Raw genomic sequence first — 23176 nt, forward strand, 5'->3', positions numbered from 1 at the left:
GTCTAACAGCAGGAAAAGCAAGATTTCCTTTGGGCATGGGCTGTTTCAGTGCATGCCCACCATCTATACCTATCCACAATCCCATACAGTGGCAAAATGGACGTGATTATGGACTTCCACTTTTCCAAAATCAATGGAATATTCAAGAGCACAGAATGCAGAAGTACCTGGAGTTGGTAGGGTGGTGGTGTATGGTGGTGTTGGCAGAGATGTGCTTGAAGTAGTTGAGATGGGTGTTGTTGATGAGCCAGGAACAGTTGTTGTCCGTGGGGTGCTGCTGCTGGTGGTGCTGATGGGGGGCACCGTGGTGCTGGCAGTGCTGGTGGAAGTCTCCCCTGGTCTTGCAGTGGGAGTGGTTGTTGATCCTGTTGAAGGGGATGCTGTGCTTGGTGTCGATGAACCTGGGCCTGTTAGAAACAGCAGGCACAGAGAAAACAGACAGAGGTACAAGATGCATGAGTGAGATTCAATATGCACTGAACAGAAATTGCATGTTAGACAGCTGCCACAGGTGGAATGAGGTCAGCTCACTCTTGTCACATGAAAGGCCTCTATCGGTAGCCCTTCCTTTCTAGCCCCAGAAAGAAGACTCCTTGAAAATCTGCACACAGACAAGGTCATGACCCTCCTTTCCTGGCAAAGAGGCTAGGGATGGTGCTGGAAGGTGCTTCTCACAAAATCAGAAAGATCTACCAATAGGTAGGAGATGGATGGAGTAATGCTTTTGATCTGGCTGAGGTTTTCTATCTCTTCGTCATTACCTAAACACCCCATTAAATCCTGCAGTAAGAGCTGAGAGTGGAAGCTGTGGCCAGGGAAGGAAATATGTTCCTGCCTGATTTTCATGGGATTTCTCTTAGAGTGATGTCACTCTGATGAAGGACCAGAGTACTAGTGGATCATATCAGCTAAAGACCACAGTTCACATCAAGTGGCAGTCTACAGAGTGAAACTATTCCCAGGGCAAACAATGAGGAGAAAGGAAGAAAATCTACACAGCTGTGCCCAAACAGTGTTGAAATTAGAGTGCCAAAATACCAAGCTCTGCTCCAATCTCACATCACGGGTACAATGACTATATTCTTGACAGCAGAAGGACAGGGTCCAACAGCAGCAAAAGCAAGATTTCCCACCAGTTCAGCATTTGTCTAAACGAGGCACCAGGATGAAATATCTCCTAGGAGCCCTGTACAATCAGGGAAGCCAAGACCTTCTATCCAGGACCCCTGAATCTTTGTACCTTCTCAAGCAGCCAGCCCAAGAGCCAGCTTTGGGCACAGGCTGTTTCAGCAGATGCCCAGTAATTACTTCCATCTCTGATACCATACAGGTTCACAAATGCAGGTGCTCTTAGGCCTTCATTACTCCCACAGCAATACAAAAAATGACAACAGAGCCACAGAATCATTTGTTGGTTCTGCAGTTGGAGGCAGAGGGGTTCTGGTGGGAATTATTGGCATTGGGAACATACCTTCAGGAGTTGGAAAGGATATTGTTGATCCAGGAACAGTTGTGGTTGTCCCTGGAGGGCTGCTGCTGGTGGTGCTGATGGGGGGCACCGTGGTGCTGGCAGTGCTGGTGGAAGTCTCCCCTGGTCTTGCAGTGGGAGTGGTTGTTGATTTTGTTGAAGGGGATGCCGTGCTTGGTGTCGATGAACCTGGGCCTGTTAGAAACAGCAGGCACAGAGAAAAGAGACAAAGGCACAGGATGCGTGAGTGGGACTCCACACACACTGAACAGAAATTGCATATGAGGCAGCTGCCACAGATGGAAAGCGGTCAGTCCACTCTTGGTACATGAAAGGCCTCTATCAGTAGCCCTTCCTTTCTGGCCCCAGAAAGAAGACTCCTTCCAAATCTGTGTACAAACAGAGTCATGGCCCTCCTCTCCTAGCAAAGAAACTACAGATGATGCTGGAAGGTGTTTCTCACAAAATCAGAAAGACCAGCCAATATTCAAGAGATTGGCTAGAGCAGTGCTTTGGATCTTGATGGGGCTTTCTGTATCTGCCTCATTACATAAACATCTCGCTAAGTCACGGAGTAAGCACTGAGGAGAAGGTCTGGTCAGCAAAGGAAGTATGCACAGGGATATGTTTCTGTCTGATTTTCATGGGATTTCCCTGTAGTCTGATGTCAGCCTGATGAAGGGCTTCCCAGAGCTCTGCTGGATGTCATCAGCCAAAGACCACAGTTCACGTCAAGCAGCAGTCTGCAGGGTGAAACTGTTCCCAAACGCCTGCCAGGAGAATCCTTCCTTTCTACATCTACAACCACTGCCAACCATTACTAGGGACAGGGAATGCATGAAGAGAAAGGAAAGAAATTCTGCACAGCTCTGTGAAAACACCAAAAATGCCAGTGCTAAAAAATGAAGCCCCGCTCCAATGGCACACCATGGGTCCACTGACTTAATTTTCTCCCCAGAAGCCCTGAATCCATGTTCCAAATGAAATAGCCAGCTGAAAGGCCAGCTTAAGGCACCAGTTATTTCACCAGATGCCCAACAGTTACACCCATCCCTGATCCCACGGAGAGGCACAAATGGAGATGCATCCACAGCTCCATTTCTCTCACAACAAGGAAACACACAAGAGCCCCGATCAGAGAAGTACCTGGAGGTGGTACGGTGGTGGTGAATGTTGGTGTGGGTGTGGACGTGCTTGAAGTAGTTGGGGTGGGTGTTGGTGATTCAATAGGAATTGTGGTTGTCCCCAGGGTGCTGCTGCTGGTGGTGCTGATGGGGGGCACCGTGGTGCTGGCAGTGCTGGTGGAAGTCTCCCCTGGTCTTGCAGTGGGAGTGGTTGTTGATCCTGTTGAAGGGGATGCCGTGCTTGGTGTCGATGAACCTGGGCCTGTTAGAAACAGCAGGCACAGAGAAAACAGACAAAGGCACAAGATGCATGAGTGGGACTCCACACACACTGAACAGAAATTGCATGTTAGGCAGCTGCCACAAATGGAAAGAGGTCAGCCCACTCTCGGCACGTGAAAGGCCTCTATCAGTAGCCCTTCCATTCTGGCCCCAGGAAGCAGATTCCTTGCAAATCCATACACAGACAGGGTCATGGCCCTCCTCTCCTACCAAAGAGACTACAGATGATGCTGGAAGGCGCTTCTCACAAAAGCACAAAGACCTCTTGCCAATAGGCAAGAGATGAGGAGGAGTAACGCTTTGGATCTGGCTTGATCATTCTCTCTCGGCCACATCACCTACAACATCTCACTAACTCTAGGAGTAAGAGCAGAGAGGGGAAGGTGTGGTCAGAGAACCAAATATGCACAGGAATATGTTCCTGCCTAATTATCATGTGATATTCTTCTGGCTCATTGCCCCCCTGATGTAAGGCCTCCGAGAATTCTAATGGATCTCATCAGCCAAAGACTGCAGTTCACATCAAGTGGCAGTGTGCAGTGAAATTGTTCCCAAAAGCCTGCCAGGAGAATCCTTCCTTCCTACATCTAGAACCACTGCCAACCATTAGCAGTGACAGGACAAAGAGGGGGTAGGAAAGAAGGTCTGCAGAGTTGTTCCCCAAAAGCATCTGAAATGACAGTGCCACAAGAAAAAGTTCCACTCCAATTGCACACCACAGCTCCAGTGACTACATTCTCACCACTGAGGGATGACGTCTAACAGCAGGAAAAGCAAGATTTCCTTTGGGCATGGGCTGTTTCAGTGCATGCCCACCATCTATACCTATCCACAATCCCATACAGTGGCAAAATGGACGTGATTATGGACTTCCACTTTTCCAAAATCAATGGAATATTCAAGAGCACAGAATGCAGAAGTACCTGGAGTTGGTAGGGTGGTGGTGTATGGTGGTGTTGGCAGAGATGTGCTTGAAGTAGTTGAGATGGGTGTTGTTGATGAGCCAGGAACAGTTGTTGTCCGTGGGGTGCTGCTGCTGGTGGTGCTGATGGGGGGCACCGTGGTGCTGGCAGTGCTGGTGGAAGTCTCCCCTGGTCTTGCAGTGGGAGTGGTTGTTGATCCTGTTGAAGGGGATGCCGTGCTTGGTGTCGATGAACCTGGGCCTGTTAGAAACAGCAGGCACAGAGAAAACAGACAGAGGTACAAGATGCATGAGTGAGATTCAATATGCACTGAACAGAAATTGCATGTTAGACAGCTGCCACAGGTGGAATGAGGTCAGCTCACTCTTGTCACATGAAAGGCCTCTATCGGTAGCCCTTCCTTTCTAGCCCCAGAAAGAAGACTCCTTGAAAATCTGCACACAGACAAGGTCATGACCCTCCTTTCCTGGCAAAGAGGCTAGGGATGGTGCTGGAAGGTGCTTCTCACAAAATCAGAAAGATCTACCAATAGGTAGGAGATGGATGGAGTAATGCTTTTGATCTGGCTGAGGTTTTCTATCTCTTCGTCATTACCTAAACACCCCATTAAATCCTGCAGTAAGAGCTGAGAGTGGAAGCTGTGGCCAGGGAAGGAAATATGTTCCTGCCTGATTTTCATGGGATTTCCCTGTAGAGTGATGTCACTCTGATGAAGGACCAGAGTACTAGTGGATCATATCAGCTAAAGACCACAGTTCACATCAAGTGGCAGCCTGCAGAGTGAAACTATTCCCAGGGCAAACAATGAGGAGAAAGGCAGAAAATCTACACAGCTGTGCCCAAACAGTGTTGAAATTAGAGTGCCACAATACCAAGCTCTGCTCCAATTGCACACTACGGGCACAATGACTATATTCTTGACAGCGGAAGCACAGGGTCCAACAGCAGCAAAAGGAAGTTTTCCCACCCGTTCAGCATTTGTCTAAGCTGGGCACCAGGATGAAATATCTCCTTGGAGCCCTGTACAATCAGGGAAGCCAAGACCTTCTATCCAGGACCCCTGAATCTTTGTACCTTCTCAAGCAGCCAGCCCAAGAGCCAGCTTTGGGTACAGGCTGTTCCAGCAGATGCCCAGCAATTACACCCATCCTTGATCCCATACAGATGCACAAATGCAGGTGCTCACTCAACACCATTTCTCCCATAAAAAGAAAAAAATGACAACAGAGCCACAGAATCATTTGTTGGTTCTGCAGTTGGAGGCAGAGGGATTTTGGTGGGAATTATTGGTATAGGGAACATACCTTCAGGAGTTGGAGAGGATGTCGATGATCCAGGAACAGTTGTGGTTGTCCCCAGGGTGCTGCTGCTGGTGGTGCTGATGGGGGGCACCGTGGTGCTGGCAGTGCTGGTGGAAGTCTCCCCTGGTCTTGCAGTGGGAGTGGTAGTTGATCCTGTTGAAGGGGATGCCGTACTTGGTGTCGATGAGCCTGGGCCTGTTAGAAACAGCAGGCACAGAGAAAACAGACAGAGGCACAAGATGCATGAGTGGGACTCCAAACACACTGAACAGAAATTGCATGTTAGGCAGCTGCCACAAATGGAAAGAGGTCAGCCCACTCTTGGCACATCAAAGGCCTCTATCAGTAGCCCTTCCTTTCTGGCCCCAGAAAGAAGACTCCTTCCAAATCTGTGCACAGACAGGGTCATGGCCCTTCTCTCCTAGCAAAGAGACTACAGATGATGCTGGAAGGTGTTTCTCACAAAATCAGAAAGACCAGCCAATATTCAAGAGATTGGCTAGAGCAGTGCTTTGGATCTTGATGGGGCTTTCTGTATCTGCCTCATTACATAAACATCTCGCTAAGTCACGGAGTAAGCACTGAGGAGAAGGTCTGGTCAGCAAAGGAAGTATGCACAGGGATACGTTCCTGTCTGATTTTCATGGGATTTCCCTGTAGTCTGATGTCAGCCTGATGAAGGGCTTCCCAGAGCTCTGCTGGATGTCATCAGCCAAAGACCACAGTTCACGTCAAGCAGCAGTCTGCAGGGTGAAACTGTTCCCAAACGCCTGCCAGGAGAATCCTTCCTTTCTACATCTACAACCACTGCCAACCATTACTAGGGACAGGGAATGCATGAAGAGAAAGGAAAGAAATTCTGCACAGCTCTGTGAAAACACCAAAAATGCCAGTGCCAAAAAATGAAGCCCCGCTCCAATGGCACACCATGGGTCCACTGACTTAATCTTCTCCCCAGAAGCCCTGAATCCATGTTCCAAATGAAATAGCCAGCTGAAAGGCCAGCTTAAGGCACCAGTTATTTCACCAGATGCCCAACAATTACACCCATCCCTGATCCCACGGAGAGGCACAAATGGAGATGCATCCACAGCTCCATTTCTCTCACAACAAGGAAACACACAAGAGCCCCGATCAGAGAAGTACCTGGAGGTGGTACGGTGGTGGTGAATGTTGGTGTGGGTGTGGACGTGCTTGAAGTAGTTGGGGTGGGTGTTGGTGATTCAATAGGAATTGTGGTTGTCCCCAGGGTGCTGCTGCTGGTGGTGCTGATGGGGGGCACCGTGGTGCTGGCAGTGCTGGTGGAAGTCTCCCCTGGTCTTGCAGTGGGAGTGGTTGTTGATCCTGTTGAAGGGGATGCCGTGCTTGGTGTCGATGAACCTGGGCCTGTTAGAAACAGCAGGCACAGAGAAAACAGACAAAGGCACAAGATGCATGAGTGGGACTCCACACACACTGAACAGAAATTGCATGTTAGGCAGCTGCCACAGATGGAAAGAGGTCAGCCCACTCTCGGCACGTGAAAGGCCTCTATCAGTAGCTCTTCCATTCTGGCCCCAGGAAGCAGACTCCTTGCAAATCCATACACTGACAGGGTCATGGCCCTCCTCTCCTACCAAAGAGACTACAGATGATGCTGGAAGGTGCTTCTCACAAAAGCACAAAGACCTCTTGCCAATAGGCAAGAGATGAGGAGGAGTAATGCTTTCAGTTTGGCTTGGGCATTCTACGTCTGCCTCATTACCTACGACATCTCACTAACTCATGAAATGAGAGCTAAGAGAGGAAGGTGTGGCCAAGGAAGGAACTCTGTACAGGAACGAGATGACAAATGTCCTGACAGGACGAGAGGACATAGTCTCAAGCTGAGCCACGGAAAGTTTAGGTTGAACATTAGTAGGTATTACTTCACAGAATGGGTGATTAGACATTGCAATGGTGACCCAAGGAAAGTGGTGGAGTCACCATCCCTGGTAGTGTTATGGAAAGACTGGATGTGGCACTTAGCGCCATGGCCAAATTGACACAGTGGTGTTGGGTCATAGGTTGGACTCAATGATCTCAGAGATCTTTTCCAACCTAACTGATTCTGTGAATATGTTCCTGCCTGATTGCCATGGGATTTCCCTGTCATTTAATGTCAGTCTGATGAAGGGCTTCCCAGAATTCTAGTGGATCTCTTCAGCCAAAGCATCAACCAAAAACCACAGTTCACAGCAAGTGGTAGTTTGCAGAGTGAAACAGTTCCTAAAAGCCTGCCAGGGGAATCCTTCCTTCCTATATCTATAACCACAGCCAGTCACTAGCACTGACACTGCAGAGCAGGAGGACAAAGGGAAGAAAGTCTGCGCAGCTCTGCACAAACAGCACGTGAAATGCCAGTGCCACAAAACGCAGCCATGCTCCAGTTGCACACTGTGGGTCCACTGACGTGTTCTCGCCAGCTGAACAACAATGTCCAACAGCAGCAACAGCAAGATTTCCCATCAGCTCAGCATTTCTCTAAGCTGAGCACCAGGATGAAACCCCTCCTCAGAGCCCTGGAAGCCAAGACCTTCTCCCCAGGACCCCTGAATCCTCAACACTTCTGAAGCAGCCAACCCGAGAGCCAGCTTTGGGCACAGGCTATTTCAAGGGGATGCACAGCAATTAATCCCATCTCCAATCCCACCCAGAAGCAAAAGTGGAGGTGCCCAGGGACCTTCATTTCTCCCATAGCATGGAAACACATGAGAGCCCCGATCAGAGAAGTACCTGGAGGTGGTACGGTGGTGGTGAATGTTGGTGTGGGCGTGGATGTGCTTGAAGTAGTTGGGGTGGGTGTTGAGGAGACAGGAACTGTTGTAGTTGTCCCTGGGGTGCTGCTGCTGGTGGTGCTGCTGGGGGGCACCGTGGTGCTGGTGATCGTGCTGGGAGTCTCTGTTGGCACTGATGTTGAAGCAGTTGTGGATATTGTTGAAGAGATTACGCTGCTCGTTGTAGATGTTGTCGTGCTTGGGGTATGAGGTGGAAGACACTCTGGTTTGTCGGGGGTGCAGCACACACTAATCTCGTAATTCAGGCAGACTGGCTGAGGTATTATACCTCCTATGTGCTGATCTCTATTGTTACAGATGAGTCCTGTGTTAACACTGCATTCCACGATCTGCCCTAAATCTGCAATGGGAACGTTGGGGAATTTCTCTGCTCTGCATGAAATATTCTCAACTTTTGCACAGACCCAGGAAGGGTTGACCTTGTGAATATTCTCCAGTGTTTCGTAGTCACCACTGTTTCTGTCAGAACTATCCGGGTAACTCACATCAATCCAGTCCGTCCAGATGCACTCACAGCCTGGGAGGCAACAACAAGATGAACAATTAGAAACAGACAGAACAGAGACAACAAGCTGGGAGCACCTGCTCACCCGTGGGTGGGGCTCTGGGCATCCACTGCACACAGCAGCACCCATCAGACACTGCCACAGCAGTCAGCCAGTCCTGGTCACAACAAAGCTCACTTGTGTGGGGAGGCCTACCCTTATGTGCCCTACAAACCACTCTGGGCACAAATCAGGACACAGGCACTGCCGAGCTATGGGTCTACCCCTCGCAGCTCGGTCAACATTGCTTCGTTTGGCCTCTCATGTGCAGGAGCCACTCACATAAGAGCCACTCATGAGGCAGAGCAGGACTAAGCAGGGACTAACACCACTCTCTCAGCTTCTTGTACCACGTGCACCACCTCCCTGTCTCAGGGAGAAAACAGACACTGGAATGGGTGTGAACTCAGGGAAAGGAGACGCAGGGCAGATGTTGCTGCTAAAACATCAGCTGCTGCCCAGCAGTGCACAGACAGCCAGAGACAAGCACTAATGGCACCACTGGGAGAACCCAGCGGCACAGAGCTTGTGTACATAGAAAGGGGCTACCTCCATACTGAAATCGTTTCCCCAGACCCTGAGGGGGAAAACCTTCAAAGTTTCCTATAGCCAGAACTGCAGGTAAGTGGGAGCAACGGCTACAGAGACAACATGGGCCAAAAACTGGAAGAAAGTCTACACGGCCTGTGCCCAAAGAGGGATGGAAATGACAGTGCCACACAGCCAAGCCCTGTTCCAATTACACACCATGGGTATAATGACTATTCTTGGCAGCAGAAGGACAGGGTCCAACAGCAGCAAAAGTAAGACTGCCCACCAGTTCAGCATCTGTCTAAACGAGGCACCAGGATGAAATATCTCCTAGGAGCCCTGTACAATCAGGGAAGCCAAGACCTTCTATCCAGGACCCCTGAATCTTTGTACCTTCTCAAGTAGCCAGCCCAAGAGCCAACTTTGGGCACAGGCTGTTTCAGCAGATGCCCAGCAATTACCTCCATCTCTGATACCATACAGATGCACAAATGCAGGTGCTCTTAGGCCTTCATTACTCCCACAGCAATACAAAAAATGACAACAGAGCCACAGAATCATTTGTTGGTTCTGCAGTTGGAGGCAGAAGGGTTTTGCTGGGAATTATTGGTATTGGGAACATACCTTCAGGAGTTGGAGAGGATGTTGTTGATCCAGGAACAGTTGTGGTTGTCCCTGGGGGGCTGCTGCTGGTGGTGCTGATGGGGGGCACCGTGGTGCTGGCAGTGCTGGTGGAAGTCTCCACTGGTCTTGCAGTGGGAGTGGTTGTTGATCCTGTTGAAGGGGATGCCGTGCTTGGTGTCGATGAGCCTGGGCCTGTTAGAAACAGCAGGCACAGAGAAAACAGACAAAGGCACAAGATGCATGAGTGGGACTCCATATGCTCTGAACAGAAATAGCATGTTAGGCAGCTGCCACAAATGGAAAGAAATCAGCCCACTCTTGGCACATCAAAGGCCTCTATCAGTAGCCCTTCCTTTCTGGCCCCAGAAAGAAGACTCCTTCCAAATCTGTGCACAGACAGGGTCATGGCCCTTCTCTCCTAGCAGAGATACTAGGGACGGTACTGGAAGGTGCTTCTCACAAAAGCAGAAAGACCAGCCAATATTCAAGAGCAGGGCTTTGGATCATGATGGGGCTTTCTGTATCTGCCTCATTACATAAACATCTCGCTAAGTCACGGAGTAAGCACTGAGGAGAAGGTCTGGTCAGCAAAGGAAGTATGCACAGGGATACGTTCCTGTCTGATTTTCATGGGATTTCCCTGTAGTCTGATGTCAGCCTGATGAAGGGCTTCCCAGAGCTCTGCGGGATGTCATCAGCCAAAGACCACAGTTCACGTCAAGCAGCAGTCTGCAGGGTGAAACTGTTCCCAAACGCCTGCCAGGAGAATCCTTCCTTTCTACATCTACAACCACTGCCAACCATTACTAGGGACAGGGAATGCATGAAGAGAAAGGAAAGAAATTCTGCACAGCTCTGTGAAAACACCAAAAATGCCAGTGCCAAAAAATGAAGCCCCGCTCCAATGGCACACCATGGGTCCACTGACTTAATCTTCTCCCCAGAAGCCCTGAATCCATGTTCCAAATGAAATAGCCAGCTGAAAGGCCAGCTTAAGGCACCAGTTATTTCACCAGATGCCCAACAGTTACACCCATCCCTGATCGCACGGAGAGGCACAAATGGAGATGCATCCACACCTCCATTTCTCTCACAACAAGGAAACACAAAAGAGCCCCGATCAGAGAAGTACCTGGAGGTGGCACGGTGGTGGTGTATGTTGGTGTTGGCACAGATGTGCTTGAAGTAGTTGGGGTGGGTGTTGGTGATTCAATAGGAATTGTGGTTGTCCCCAGGGTGCTGCTGCTGGTGGTGCTGATGGGGGGCACCGTGGTGCTGGCAGTGCTGGTGGAAGTCTCCCCTGGTCTTGCAGTGGGAGTGGTTGTTGATCCTGTTGAAGGGGATGCTGTGCTTGGTGTCGATGAACCTGGGCCTGTTAGAAACAGCAGGCACAGAGAAAACAGACAAAGGCACAAGATGCATGAGTGGGACTCCACACACACTGAACAGAAATTGCATATGAGGCAGCTGCCACAAATGGAAAGAGGTCAGCCCACTCTTGGCACGTGAAAGGCCTCTATCAGTAGCCCTTCCATTCTGGCCCCAGGAAGCAGATTCCTTGCAAATCCATACACAGACAGGGTCATGGCCCTCCTCTCCTACCAGAGAGACTACAGATGATACTGGAAGGCGCTTCTCACAAAAGCACAAAGACCTCTTGCCAATAGGCAAGAGATGAGGAGGAGTAACGCTTTGGATCTGGCTTGATCATTCTCTCTCGGCCACATCACCTACAACATCTCACTAACTCTAGGAGTAAGAGCAGAGAGGGGAAGGTGTGGCCAGAGAACCAAATATGCACAGGAATATGTTCCTGCCTAATTATCATGCGATATTCTTCTGGCTCATTGCCCCCCTGATGTAAGGCCTCCGAGAATTCTAATGGATCTCATCAGCCAAAGACTGCAGTTCACATCTAGTGGCAGTGTGCAGTGAAATTGTTCCCAAAAGCCTGCCAGGAGAATCCTTCCTTCCTACATCTAGAACCACTGCCAACCATTAGCAGTGACAGGACAAAGAGGGGGTAGGGAAGAAGGTCTGCAGAGTTGTTCCCCAAAAGCACCTGAAATGACAGTGCCACAAGAAAAAGTTCCACTCCAATTGCACACCACAGCTCCAGTGACTACATTCTCACCACTGAGGGATGACGTCTAACAGCAGGAAAAGCAAGATTTCCTTTGGGCATGGGCTGTTTCAGTGCATGCCCACCATCTATACCTATCCACAATCCCATACAGTGGCAAAATGGACGTGATTATGGACTTCCACTTTTCCAAAATCAATGGAATATTCAAGAGCACAGAATGCAGAAGTACCTGGAGTTGGTAGGGTGGTGGTGTATGGTGGTGTTGGCAGAGATGTGCTTGAAGTAGTTGAGATGGGTGTTGTTGATGAGCCAGGAACAGTTGTTGTCCGTGGGGTGCTGCTGCTGGTGGTGCTGGTGGGGGGCACCGTGGTGCTGGCAGTGCTGGTGGAAGTCTCCACTGGTCTTGCAGTGGGAGTGGTTGTTGATTTTGTTGAAGGGGATGCTGTGCTTGGTGTCGATGAGCCTGGGCCTGTTAGAAACAGCAGGCACAGAGAAAAGAGACAAAGGCACAAGATGCGTGAGCAGGACTCCATATGCTCTGAACAGAAATAGCATGTTAGGCAGCTGCCACAAATGGAAAGAGGTCAGCTCACTCTTGGCACATCAAAGGTCTCTATCAGTAGCCCTTCCTTTCTGGCCCCAGAAAGAAGACTCCTTCCAAATCTGTGCACAGACAGGGTCATGGCCCTCCTCTCCTAGCAGAGATACTAGGGACGGTACTGGAAGGTGCTTCTCACAAAAGCAGAAAGACCAGCCAATATTCAAGAGCAGGGCTTTGGATCTTGATGGGGCTTTCTGTATCTGCCTCATTACATAAACATCTCGCTAAGTCACGGAGTAAGCACTGAGGAGAAGGTCTGGTCAGCAAAGGAACTATGCACAGGGATATGTTCCTGTCTGATTTTCATGGGATTTCCCTGTAGTCTGATATCAGCCTGATGAAGGGCTTCCCAGAGCTCTGCTGGATGTCATCAGCCAAAGACCACAGTTCACGTCAAGCAGCAGTCTGCAGGGTGAAACTGTTCCCAAACGCCTGCCAGGAGAATCCTTCCTTTCTACATCTACAACCACTGCCAACCATTACTAGGGACAGGGAATGCATGAAGAGAAAGGAAAGAAATTCTGCACAGCTCTGTGAAAACACCAAAAATGCCAGTGCCAAAAAATGAAGCCCCGCTCCAATGGCACACCATGGGTCCACTGACTTAATTTTCTCCCCAGAAGCCCTGAATCCATGTTCCAAATGAAATAGCCAGCTGAAAGGCCAGCTTAAGGCACCAGTTATTTCACCAGATGCCCAACAGTTACACCCATCCCTGATCCCACGGAGAGGCACAAATGGAGATGCATCCACACCTCCATTTCTCTCACAACAAGGAAACACACAAGAGCCCCGATCAGAGAAGTACCTGGAGGTGGTACGGTGGTGGTGAATGTTGGTGTGGGTGTGGACGTGCTTGAAGTAGTTGGGGTGGGTGTTGGTGATTCAATAGGAATTGCAGTTGTCCCCAGGGTGCTGCTGCTGGTGGTGCTGATGGGGGGCACCGTGGTGCTGGCAGTGCTGGTGGAAGTCTCCCCTGGTCTTGCAGTGGGAGTGGTTGTTGATCCTGTTGAAGGGGATGCCGTGCTTGGTGTCGATGAACCTGGGCCTGTTAGAAACAGCAGGCACAGAGAAAACAGACAAAGGAACAAGATGCATGAGTGGGACTCCACACACACTGAACAGAAATTGCATATGAGGCAGCTGCCACAAATGGAAAGAGGTCAGCCCACTCTTGGCACGTGAAAGGCCTCTATCAGTAGCCCTTCCATTCTGGCCCCAGGAAGCAGATTCCTTGCAAATCCATACACAGACAGGGTCATGGCCCTCCTCTCCTACCAAAGAGACTACAGATGATGCTGGAAGGCGCTTCTCACAAAAGCACAAAGACCTCTTGCCAATAGGCAAGAGATGAGGAGGAGTAACGCTTTGGATCTGGCTTGATCATTCTCTCTCGGCCACATCACCTACAACATCTCACTAACTCTAGGAGTAAGAGCAGAGAGGGGAAGGTGTGGTCAGAGAACCAAATATGCACAGGAATATGTTCCTGCCTAATTATCATGTGATATTCTTCTGGCTCATTGCCCCCCTGATGTAAGGCCTCCAAGAATTCTAATGGATCTCATCAGCCAAAGACTGCAGTTCACATCAAGTGGCAGTGTGCAGTGAAATTGTTCCCAAAAGCCTGCCAGGAGAATCCTTCCTTCCTACATCTAGAACCACTGCCAACCATTAGCAGTGACAGGACAAAGAGGGGGTAGGAAAGAAGGTCTGCAGAGTTGTTCCCCAAAAGCATCTGAAATGACAGTGCCACAAGAAAAAGTTCCACTCCAATTGCACACCACAGCTCCAGTGACTACATTCTCACCACTGAGGGATGACGTCTAACAGCAGGAAAAGCAAGATTTCCTTTGGGCATGGGCTGTTTCAGTGCATGCCCACCATCTATACCTATCCACAATCCCATACAGTGGCAAAATGGACGTGATTATGGACTTCCACTTTTCCAAAATCAATGGAATATTCAAGAGCACAGAATGCAGAAGTACCTGGAGTTGGTAGGGTGGTGGTGTATGGTGGTGTTGGCAGAGATGTGCTTGAAGTAGTTGAGATGGGTGTTGTTGATGAGCCAGGAACAGTTGTTGTCCGTGGGGTCCTGCTGCTGGTGGTGCTGGTGGGGGGCACCGTGGTGCTGGCAGTGCTGGTGGAAGTCTCCACTGGTCTTGCAGTGGGAGTGGTTGTTGATTTTGTTGAAGGGGATGCTGTGCTTGGTGTCGATGAGCCTGGGCCTGTTAGAAACAGCAGGCACAGAGAAAAGAGACAAAGGCACAAGATGCGTGAGCAGGACTCCATATGCTCTGAACAGAAATAGCATGTTAGGCAGCTGCCACAAATGGAAAGAGGTCAGCTCACTCTTGGCACATCAAAGGTCTCTATCAGTAGCCCTTCCTTTCTGGCCCCAGAAAGAAGACTCCTTCCAAATCTGTGCACAGACAGGGTCATGGCCCTCCTCTCCTAGCAGAGATACTAGGGACGGTACTGGAAGGTGCTTCTCACAAAAGCAGAAAGACCAGCCAATATTCAAGAGCAGGGCTTTGGATCTTGATGGGGCTTTCTGTATCTGCCTCATTACATAAACATCTCGCTAAGTCACGGAGTAAGCACTGAGGAGAAGGTCTGGTCAGCAAAGGAACTATGCACAGGGATATGTTCCTGTCTGATTTTCATGGGATTTCCCTGTAGTCTGATATCAGCCTGATGAAGGGCTTCCCAGAGCTCTGCTGGATGTCATCAGCCAAAGACCACAGTTCACGTCAAGCAGCAGTCTGCAGGGTGAAACTGTTCCCAAACGCCTGCCAGGAGAATCCTTCCTTTCTACATCTACAACCACTGCCAACCATTACTAGGGACAGGGAATGCATGAAGAGAAAGGAAAGAAATTCTGCACAGCTCTGTGAAAACACCAAAAATGCCAGTGCCAAAAAATGAAGCCCCGCTCCAATGGCACACCATGGGTCCACTGACTTAATTTTCTCCCCAGAAGCCCTGAATCCATGTTCCAAATGAAATAGCCAGCTGAAAGGCCAGCTTAAGGCACCAGTTATTTCACCAGATGCCCAACAGTTACACCCATCCCTGATCCCACGGAGAGGCACAAATGGAGATGCATCCACACCTCCATTTCTCTCACAACAAGGAAACACACAAGAGCCCCGATCAGAGAAGTACCTGGAGGTGGTACGGTGGTGGTGAATGTTGGTGTGGGTGTGGACGTGCTTGAAGTAGTTGGGGTGGGTGTTGGTGATTCAATAGGAATTGCAGTTGTCCCCAGGGTGCTGCTGCTGGTGGTGCTGATGGGGGGCACCGTGGTGCTGGCAGTGCTGGTGGAAGTCTCCCCTGGTCTTGCAGTGGGAGTGGTTGTTGATCCTGTTGAAGGGGATGCTGTGCTTGGTGTCGATGAACCTGGGCCTGTTAGAAACAGCAGGCACAGAGAAAACAGACAGAGGTACAAGATGCATGAGTGAGATTCAATATGCACTGAACAGAAATTGCATGTTAGACAGCTGCCACAGGTGGAATGAGGTCAGCTCACTCTTGTCACATGAAAGGCCTCTATCGGTAGCCCTTCCTTTCTAGCCCCAGAAAGAAGACTCCTTGAAAATCTGCACACAGACAAGGTCATGACCCTCCTTTCCTGGCAAAGAGGCTAGGGATGGTGTTGGAAGGTGCTTCTCACAAAATCAGAAAGATCTACCAATAGGTAGGAGATGGATGGAGTAATGCTTTTGATCTGGCTGAGGTTTTCTATCTCTTCGTCATTACCTAAACACCCCATTAATCCTGCAGTAAGAGCTGAGAGTGGAAGCTGTGGCCAGGGAAGGAAATATGTTCCTGCCTGATTTTCATGGGATTTCCCTGTAGAGTGATGTCACTCTGATGAAGGACCAGAGTACTAGTGGATCATATCAGCTAAAGACCACAGTTCACATCAAGTGGCAGCCTGCAGAGTGAAACTATTCCCAGGGCAAACAATGAGGAGAAAGGCAGAAAATCTACACAGCTGTGCCCAAACAGTGTTGAAATTAGAGTGCCACAATACCAAGCTCTGCTCCAATTGCACACCACGGGCACAATGACTATATTCTTGACAGCGGAAGCACAGGGTCCAACAGCAGCAAAAGGAAGTTTTCCCACCCGTTCAGCATTTGTCTAAGCTGGGCACCAGGATGAAATATCTCCTTGGAGCCCTGTACAATCAGGGAAGCCAAGACCTTCTATCCAGGACCCCTGAATCTTTGTACCTTCTCAAGCAGCCAGCCCAAGAGCCAGCTTTGGGTACAGGCTGTTCCAGCAGATGCCCAGCAATTACACCCATCCTTGATCCCATACAGATGCACAAATGCAGGTGCTCACTCAACACCATTTCTCCCATAAAAAGAAAAAAATGACAACAGAGCCACAGAATCATTTGTTGGCTCTGCAGTTGGAGGCAGAGGTATTGTGGTGGGAATTATTGGTATAGGGAACATACCTTCAGGAGTTGGAGAGGATGTCGATGATCCAGGAACAGTTGTGGTTGTCCCCAGGGTGCTGCTGCTGGTGGTGCTGATGGGGGGCACCGTGGTGCTGGCAGTGCTGGTGGAAGTCTCCCCTGGTCTTGCAGTGGGAGTGGTTGTTGATCCTGTTGAAGGGGATGCCGTACTTGGTGTCGATGAGCCTGGGCCTGTTAGAAACAGCAGGCACAGAGAAAACAGACAGAGGTACAAGATGCATGAGTGGGACTCCAAACACACTGAACAGAAATTGCATGTTAGGCAGCTGCCACAAATGGAAAGAGGTCAGCCCACTCTTGGCACATCAAAGGCCTCTATCAGTAGCCCTTCCTTTCTGGCCCCAGAAAGAAGACTCCTTCCAAATCTGTGCACAGACAGGGTCATGGTCCTTCTCTCCTAGCAAAGAGACTACAGATGATGCTGGAAGGTGTTTCTCACAAAATCAGAAAGACCAGCCAATATTCAAGAGATTGGCTAGAGCAGTGCTTTGGATCTTGATGGGGCTTTCTGTATCTGCCTCATTACATAAACATCTCGCTAAGTCACGGAGTAAGCACTGAGGAGAAGGTCTGGTCAGCAAAGGAAGTATGCACAGGGATACGTTCCTGTCTGATTTTCATGGGATTTCCCTGTAGTCTGATGTCAGCCTGATGAAGGGCTTCCCAGAGCTCTGCTGGATGTCATCAGCCAAAGACCACAGTTCACGTCAAGCAGCAGTCTGCAGGGTGAAACTGTTCCCAAACGCCTGCCAGGAGAATCCTTCCTTTCTACATCTACAACCACTGCCAACCATTACTAGGGACAGGGAATGCATGAAGAGAAAGGAAAGAAATTCTGCACAGCTCTGTGAAAACACCAAAAATGCCAGTGCCAAAAAATGAAGCCCCGCTCCAATTGCACACCATGGGTCCACTGACTTAATCTTCTCCCCAGAAGCCCTGAATCCATGTTCCAAATGAAATAGCCAGCTGAAAGGCCAGCTTAAGGCACCAGTTATTTCACCAGATGCCCAACAATTACACCCATCCCTGATCCCACGGAGAGGCACAAATGGAGATGCATCCACAGCTCCATTTCTCTCACAACAAGGAAACACACAAGAGCCCCGATCAGAGAAGTACCTGGAGGTGGTACGGTGGTGGTGAATGTTGGTGTGGGTGTGGACGTGCTTGAAGTAGTTGGGGTGGGTGTTGGTGATTCAATAGGAATTGTGGTTGTCCCCAGGGTGCTGCTGCTGGTGGTGCTGATGGGGGGCACCGTGGTGCTGGCAGTGCTGGTGGAAGTCTCCCCTGGTCTTGCAGTGGGAGTGGTTGTTGATCCTGTTGAAGGGGATGCCGTGCTTGGTGTCGATGAACCTGGGCCTGTTAGAAACAGCAGGCACAGAGAAAACAGACAAAGGCACAAGATGCATGAGTGGGACTCCACACACACTGAACAGAAATTGCATGTTAGGCAGCTGCCACAGATGGAAAGAGGTCAGCCCACTCTCGGCACATGAAAGGCCTCTATCAGTAGCTCTTCCATTCTGGCCCCAGGAAGCAGACTCCTTGCAAATCCATACACTGACAGGGTCATGGCCCTCCTCTCCTACCAAAGAGACTACAGATGATGCTGGAAGGTGCTTCTCACAAAAGCACAAAGACCTCTTGCCAATAGGCAAGAGATGAGGAGGAGTAATGCTTTCAGTTTGGCTTGGGCATTCTACGTCTGCCTCATTACCTACGACATCTCACTAACTCATGAAATGAGAGCTAAGAGAGGAAGGTGTGGCCAAGGAAGGAACTCTGTACAGGAACGAGATGACAAATGTCCTGACAGGACGAGAGGACATAGTCTCAAGCTGAGCCACGGAAAGCTTAGATTGAACATTAGTAGGTATTACTTCACAGAATGGGTGATTAGACATTGCAATGGCGACCCAAGGAAAGTGGTGGAGTCACCATCCCTGGTAGTGTTATGGAAAGACTGGATGTGGCACTTAGCGCCATGGCCAAATTGACACAGTGGTGTTGGGTCATAGGTTGGACTCAATGATCTCAGAGATCTTTTCCAACCTAACTGATTCTGTGAATATGTTCCTGCCTGATTGCCATGGGATTTCCCTGTCATTTAATGTCAGTCTGATGAAGGGCTTCCCAGAATTCTAGTGGATCTCTTCAGCCAAAGCATCAACCAAAAACCACAGTTCACAGCAAGTGGTAGTTTGCAGAGTGAAACAGTTCCTAAAAGCCTGCCAGGGGAATCCTTCCTTCCTATATCTATAACCACAGCCAGTCACTAGCACTGACACTGCAGAGCAGGAGGACAAAGGGAAGAAAGTCTGCGCAGCTCTGCACAAACAGCACGTGAAATGCCAGTGCCACAAAACGCAGCCATGCTCCAGTTGCACACTGTGGGTCCACTGACGTGTTCTCGCCAGCTGAACAACAATGTCCAACAGCAGCAACAGCAAGATTTCCCATCAGCTCAGCATTTCTCTAAGCTGAGCACCAGGATGAAACCCCTCCTCAGAGCCCTGGAAGCCAAGACCTTCTCCCCAGGACCCCTGAATCCTCAACACTTCTGAAGCAGCCAACCCGAGAGCCAGCTTTGGGCACAGGCTATTTCAAGGGGATGCACAGCAATTAATCCCATCTCCAATCCCACCCAGAAGCAAAAGTGGAGGTGCCCAGGGACCTTCATTTCTCCCATAGCATGGAAACACATGAGAGCCCCGATCAGAGAAGTACCTGGAGGTGGTACGGTGGTGGTGAATGTTGGTGTGGGCGTGGATGTGCTTGAAGTAGTTGGGGTGGGTGTTGAGGAGACAGGAACTGTTGTAGTTGTCCCTGGGGTGCTGCTGCTGGTGGTGCTGCTGGGGGGCACCGTGGTGCTGGTGATCGTGCTGGGAGTCTCTGTTGGCACTGATGTTGAAGCAGTTGTGGATATTGTTGAAGAGATTACGCTGCTCGTTGTAGATGTTGTCGTGCTTGGGGTATGAGGTGGAAGACACTCTGGTTTGTCGGGGGTGCAGCACACACTAATCTCGTAATTCAGGCAGACTGGCTGAGGTATTATACCTCCTATGTGCTGATCTCTATTGTTACAGATGAGTCCTGTGTTAACACTGCATTCCACGATCTGCCCTAAATCTGCAATGGGAACGTTGGGGAATTTCTCTGCTCTGCATGAAATATTCTCAACTTTTGCACAGACCCAGGAAGGGTTGACCTTGTGAATATTCTCCAGTGTTTCGTAGTCACCACTGTTTCTGTCAGAACTATCCGGGTAACTCACATCAATCCAGTCCGTCCAGATGCACTCACAGCCTGGGAGGCAACAACAAGATGAACAATTAGAAACAGACAGAACAGAGACAACAAGCTGGGAGCACCTGCTCACCCATGGGTGGGGCTCTGGGCATCCACTGCACACAGCAGCACCCATCAGACACTGCCACAGCAGTCAGCCAGTCCTGGTCACAACAAAGCTCACTTGTGTGGGGAGGCCTACCCTTATGTGCCCTACAAACCACTCTGGGCACAAATCAGGACACAGGCACTGCCGAGCTATGGGTCTACCCCTCGCAGCTCGGTCAACATTGCTTCGTTTGGCCTCTCATGTGCAGGAGCCACTCACATAAGAGCCACTCATGAGGCAGAGCAGGACTAAGCAGGGACTAACACCACTCTCTCAGCTTCTTGTACCACGTGCACCACCTCCCTGTCTCAGGGAGAAAACAGACACTGGAATGGGTGTGAACTCAGGGAAAGGAGACGCAGGGCAGATGTTGCTGCTAAAACATCAGCTGCTGCCCAGCAGTGCACAGACAGCCAGAGACAAGCACTAATGGCACCACTGGGAGAACCCAGCGGCACAGAGCTTGTGTACATAGAAAGGGGCTACCTCCATACTGAAATCGTTTCCCCAGACCCTGAGGGGGAAAACCTTCAAAGTTTCCTATAGCCAGAACTGCAGGTAAGTGGGAGCAACGGCTACAGAGACAACATGGGCCAAAAACTGGAAGAAAGTCTACACGGCCTGTGCCCAAAGAGGGATGGAAATGACAGTGCCACACAGCCAAGCCCTGTTCCAATTACACACCATGGGTATAATGACTATTCTTGGCAGCAGAAGGACAGGGTCCAACAGCAGCAAAAGTAAGACTGCCCACCAGTTCAGCATCTGTCTAAACGAGGCACCAGGATGAAATATCTCCTAGGAGCCCTGTACAATCAGGGAAGCCAAGACCTTCTATCCAGGACCCCTGAATCTTTGTACCTTCTCAAGTAGCCAGCCCAAGAGCCAACTTTGGGCACAGGCTGTTTCAGCAGATGCCCAGCAATTACCTCCATCTCTGATACCATACAGATGCACAAATGCAGGTGCTCTTAGGCCTTCATTACTCCCACAGCAATACAAAAAATGACAACAGAGCCACAGAATCATTTGTTGGTTCTGCAGTTGGAGGCAGAAGGGTTTTGCTGGGAATTATTGGTATTGGGAACATACCTTCAGGAGTTGGAGAGGATGTTGTTGATCCAGGAACAGTTGTGGTTGTCCCTGGGGGGCTGCTGCTGGTGGTGCTGAAGGGGGGCACCGTGGTGCTGGCAGTGCTGGTGGAAGTCTCCACTGGTCTTGCAGTGGGAGTGGTTGTTGATCCTGTTGAAGGGGATGCCGTGCTTGGTGTCGATGAGCCTGGGCCTGTTAGAAACAGCAGGCACAGAGAAAACAGACAAAGGCACAAGATGCATGAGTGGGACTCCATATGCTCTGAACAGAAATAGCATGTTAGGCAGCTGCCACAAATGGAAAGAAATCAGCCCACTCTTGGCACATCAAAGGCCTCTATCAGTAGCCCTTCCTTTCTGGCCCCAGAAAGAAGACTCCTTCCAAATCTGTGCACAGACAGGGTCATGGCCCTTCTCTCCTAGCAGAGATACTAGGGACGGTACTGGAAGGTGCTTCTCACAAAAGCAGAAAGACCAGCCAATATTCAAGAGCAGGGCTTTGGATCATGATGGGGCTTTCTGTATCTGCCTCATTACATAAACATCTCGCTAAGTCACGGAGTAAGCACTGAGGAGAAGGTCTGGTCAGCAAAGGAACTATGCACAGGGATACGTTCCTGTCTGATTTTCATGGGATTTCCCTGTAGTCTGATGTCAGCCTGATGAAGGGCTTCCCAGAGCTCTGCTGGATGTCATCAGCCAAAGACCACAGTTCACGTCAAGCAGCAGTCTGCAGGGTGAAACTGTTCCCAAACGCCTGCCAGGAGAATCCTTCCTTTCTACATCTACAACCACTGCCAACCATTACTAGGGACAGGGAATGCATGAAGAGAAAGGAAAGAAATTCTGCACAGCTCTGTGAAAACACCAAAAATGCCAGTGCCAAAAAATGAAGCCCCGCTCCAATTGCACACCATGGGTCCACTGACTTAATCTTCTCCCCAGAAGCCCTGAATCCATGTTCCAAATGAAATAGCCAGCTGAAAGGCCAGCTTAAGGCACCAGTTATTTCACCAGATGCCCAACAGTTACACACATCCCTGATCCCACGGAGAGGCACAAATGGAGATGCATCCACACCTCCATTTCTCTCACAACAAGGAAACACACAAGAGCCCCGATCAGAGAAGTACCTGGAGGTGGCACGGTGGTGGTGTATGTTGGTGTTGGCACAGATGTGCTTGAAGTAGTTGAGATGGGTGTTGTTGATGAGCCAGGAACAGTTGTTGTCCTTGGGGTCCTGCTGCTGGTGGTGCTGATGGGGGGCACCGTGGTGCTGGCAGTGCTGGTGGAAGTCTCCCCTGGTCTTGCAGTGGGAGTGGTTGTTGATCCTGTTGAAGGGGATGCCGTGCTTGGTGTCGATGAACCTGGGCCTGTTAGAAACAGCAGGCACAGAGAAAACAGACAAAGGCACAAGATGCATGAGTGGGACTCCACACACACTGAACAGAAATTGCATATGAGGCAGCTGCCACAAATGGAAAGAGGTCAGCCCACTCTTGGCACGTGAAAGGCCTCTATCAGTAGCCCTTCCATTCTGGCCCCAGGAAGCAGACTCCTTGCAAATCCATACACAGACAGGGTCATGGCCCTCCTCTCCTACCAGAGAGACTACAGATGATACTGGAAGGCGCTTCTCACAAAAGCACAAAGACCTCTTGCCAATAGGCAAGAGATGAGGAGGAGTAACGCTTTGGATCTGGCTTGATCATTCTCTCTCGGCCACATCACCTACAACATCTCACTAACTCTAGGAGTAAGAGCAGAGAGGGGAAGGTGTGGCCAGAGAACCAAATATGCACAGGAATATGTTCCTGCCTAATTATCATGCGATATTCTTCTGGCTCATTGCCCCCCTGATGTAAGGCCTCCGAGAATTCTAATGGATC

General features: G+C 50.0%; 1 protein-coding gene across 1 annotated transcript in view; it reads right to left on the reverse strand.

Moving 5' to 3' along the window:
* The window catches only part of MUC2 (mucin 2, oligomeric mucus/gel-forming), a 78320-nt gene that overhangs the window by 20740 nt on the left and 34404 nt on the right, over window positions 1-23176 (reverse strand). The window contains exons 36-53 of the mRNA XM_032690376.1: window positions 22421-22660; window positions 21289-21480; window positions 19527-20105; window positions 17919-18158; window positions 16776-16967; window positions 15473-15712; window positions 14293-14532; window positions 13110-13349; window positions 11930-12169; window positions 10747-10986; window positions 9615-9806; window positions 7853-8431; window positions 6245-6484; window positions 5102-5293; window positions 3798-4037; window positions 2615-2854; window positions 1472-1663; window positions 168-407 (exon numbers count right to left, since the gene is read on the reverse strand). Of these exons, the coding sequence (XP_032546267.1) occupies window positions 168-407; window positions 1472-1663; window positions 2615-2854; window positions 3798-4037; window positions 5102-5293; window positions 6245-6484; window positions 7853-8431; window positions 9615-9806; window positions 10747-10986; window positions 11930-12169; window positions 13110-13349; window positions 14293-14532; window positions 15473-15712; window positions 16776-16967; window positions 17919-18158; window positions 19527-20105; window positions 21289-21480; window positions 22421-22660 (4758 nt within the window). The remainder of the gene's footprint in view (window positions 1-167; window positions 408-1471; window positions 1664-2614; window positions 2855-3797; window positions 4038-5101; window positions 5294-6244; window positions 6485-7852; window positions 8432-9614; window positions 9807-10746; window positions 10987-11929; window positions 12170-13109; window positions 13350-14292; window positions 14533-15472; window positions 15713-16775; window positions 16968-17918; window positions 18159-19526; window positions 20106-21288; window positions 21481-22420; window positions 22661-23176) is intronic.

This window comes from Chiroxiphia lanceolata, chromosome 6, assembly GCF_009829145.1.
Source record: "Chiroxiphia lanceolata isolate bChiLan1 chromosome 6, bChiLan1.pri, whole genome shotgun sequence".
Lineage (NCBI taxonomy): Eukaryota > Metazoa > Chordata > Aves > Passeriformes > Pipridae > Chiroxiphia > Chiroxiphia lanceolata.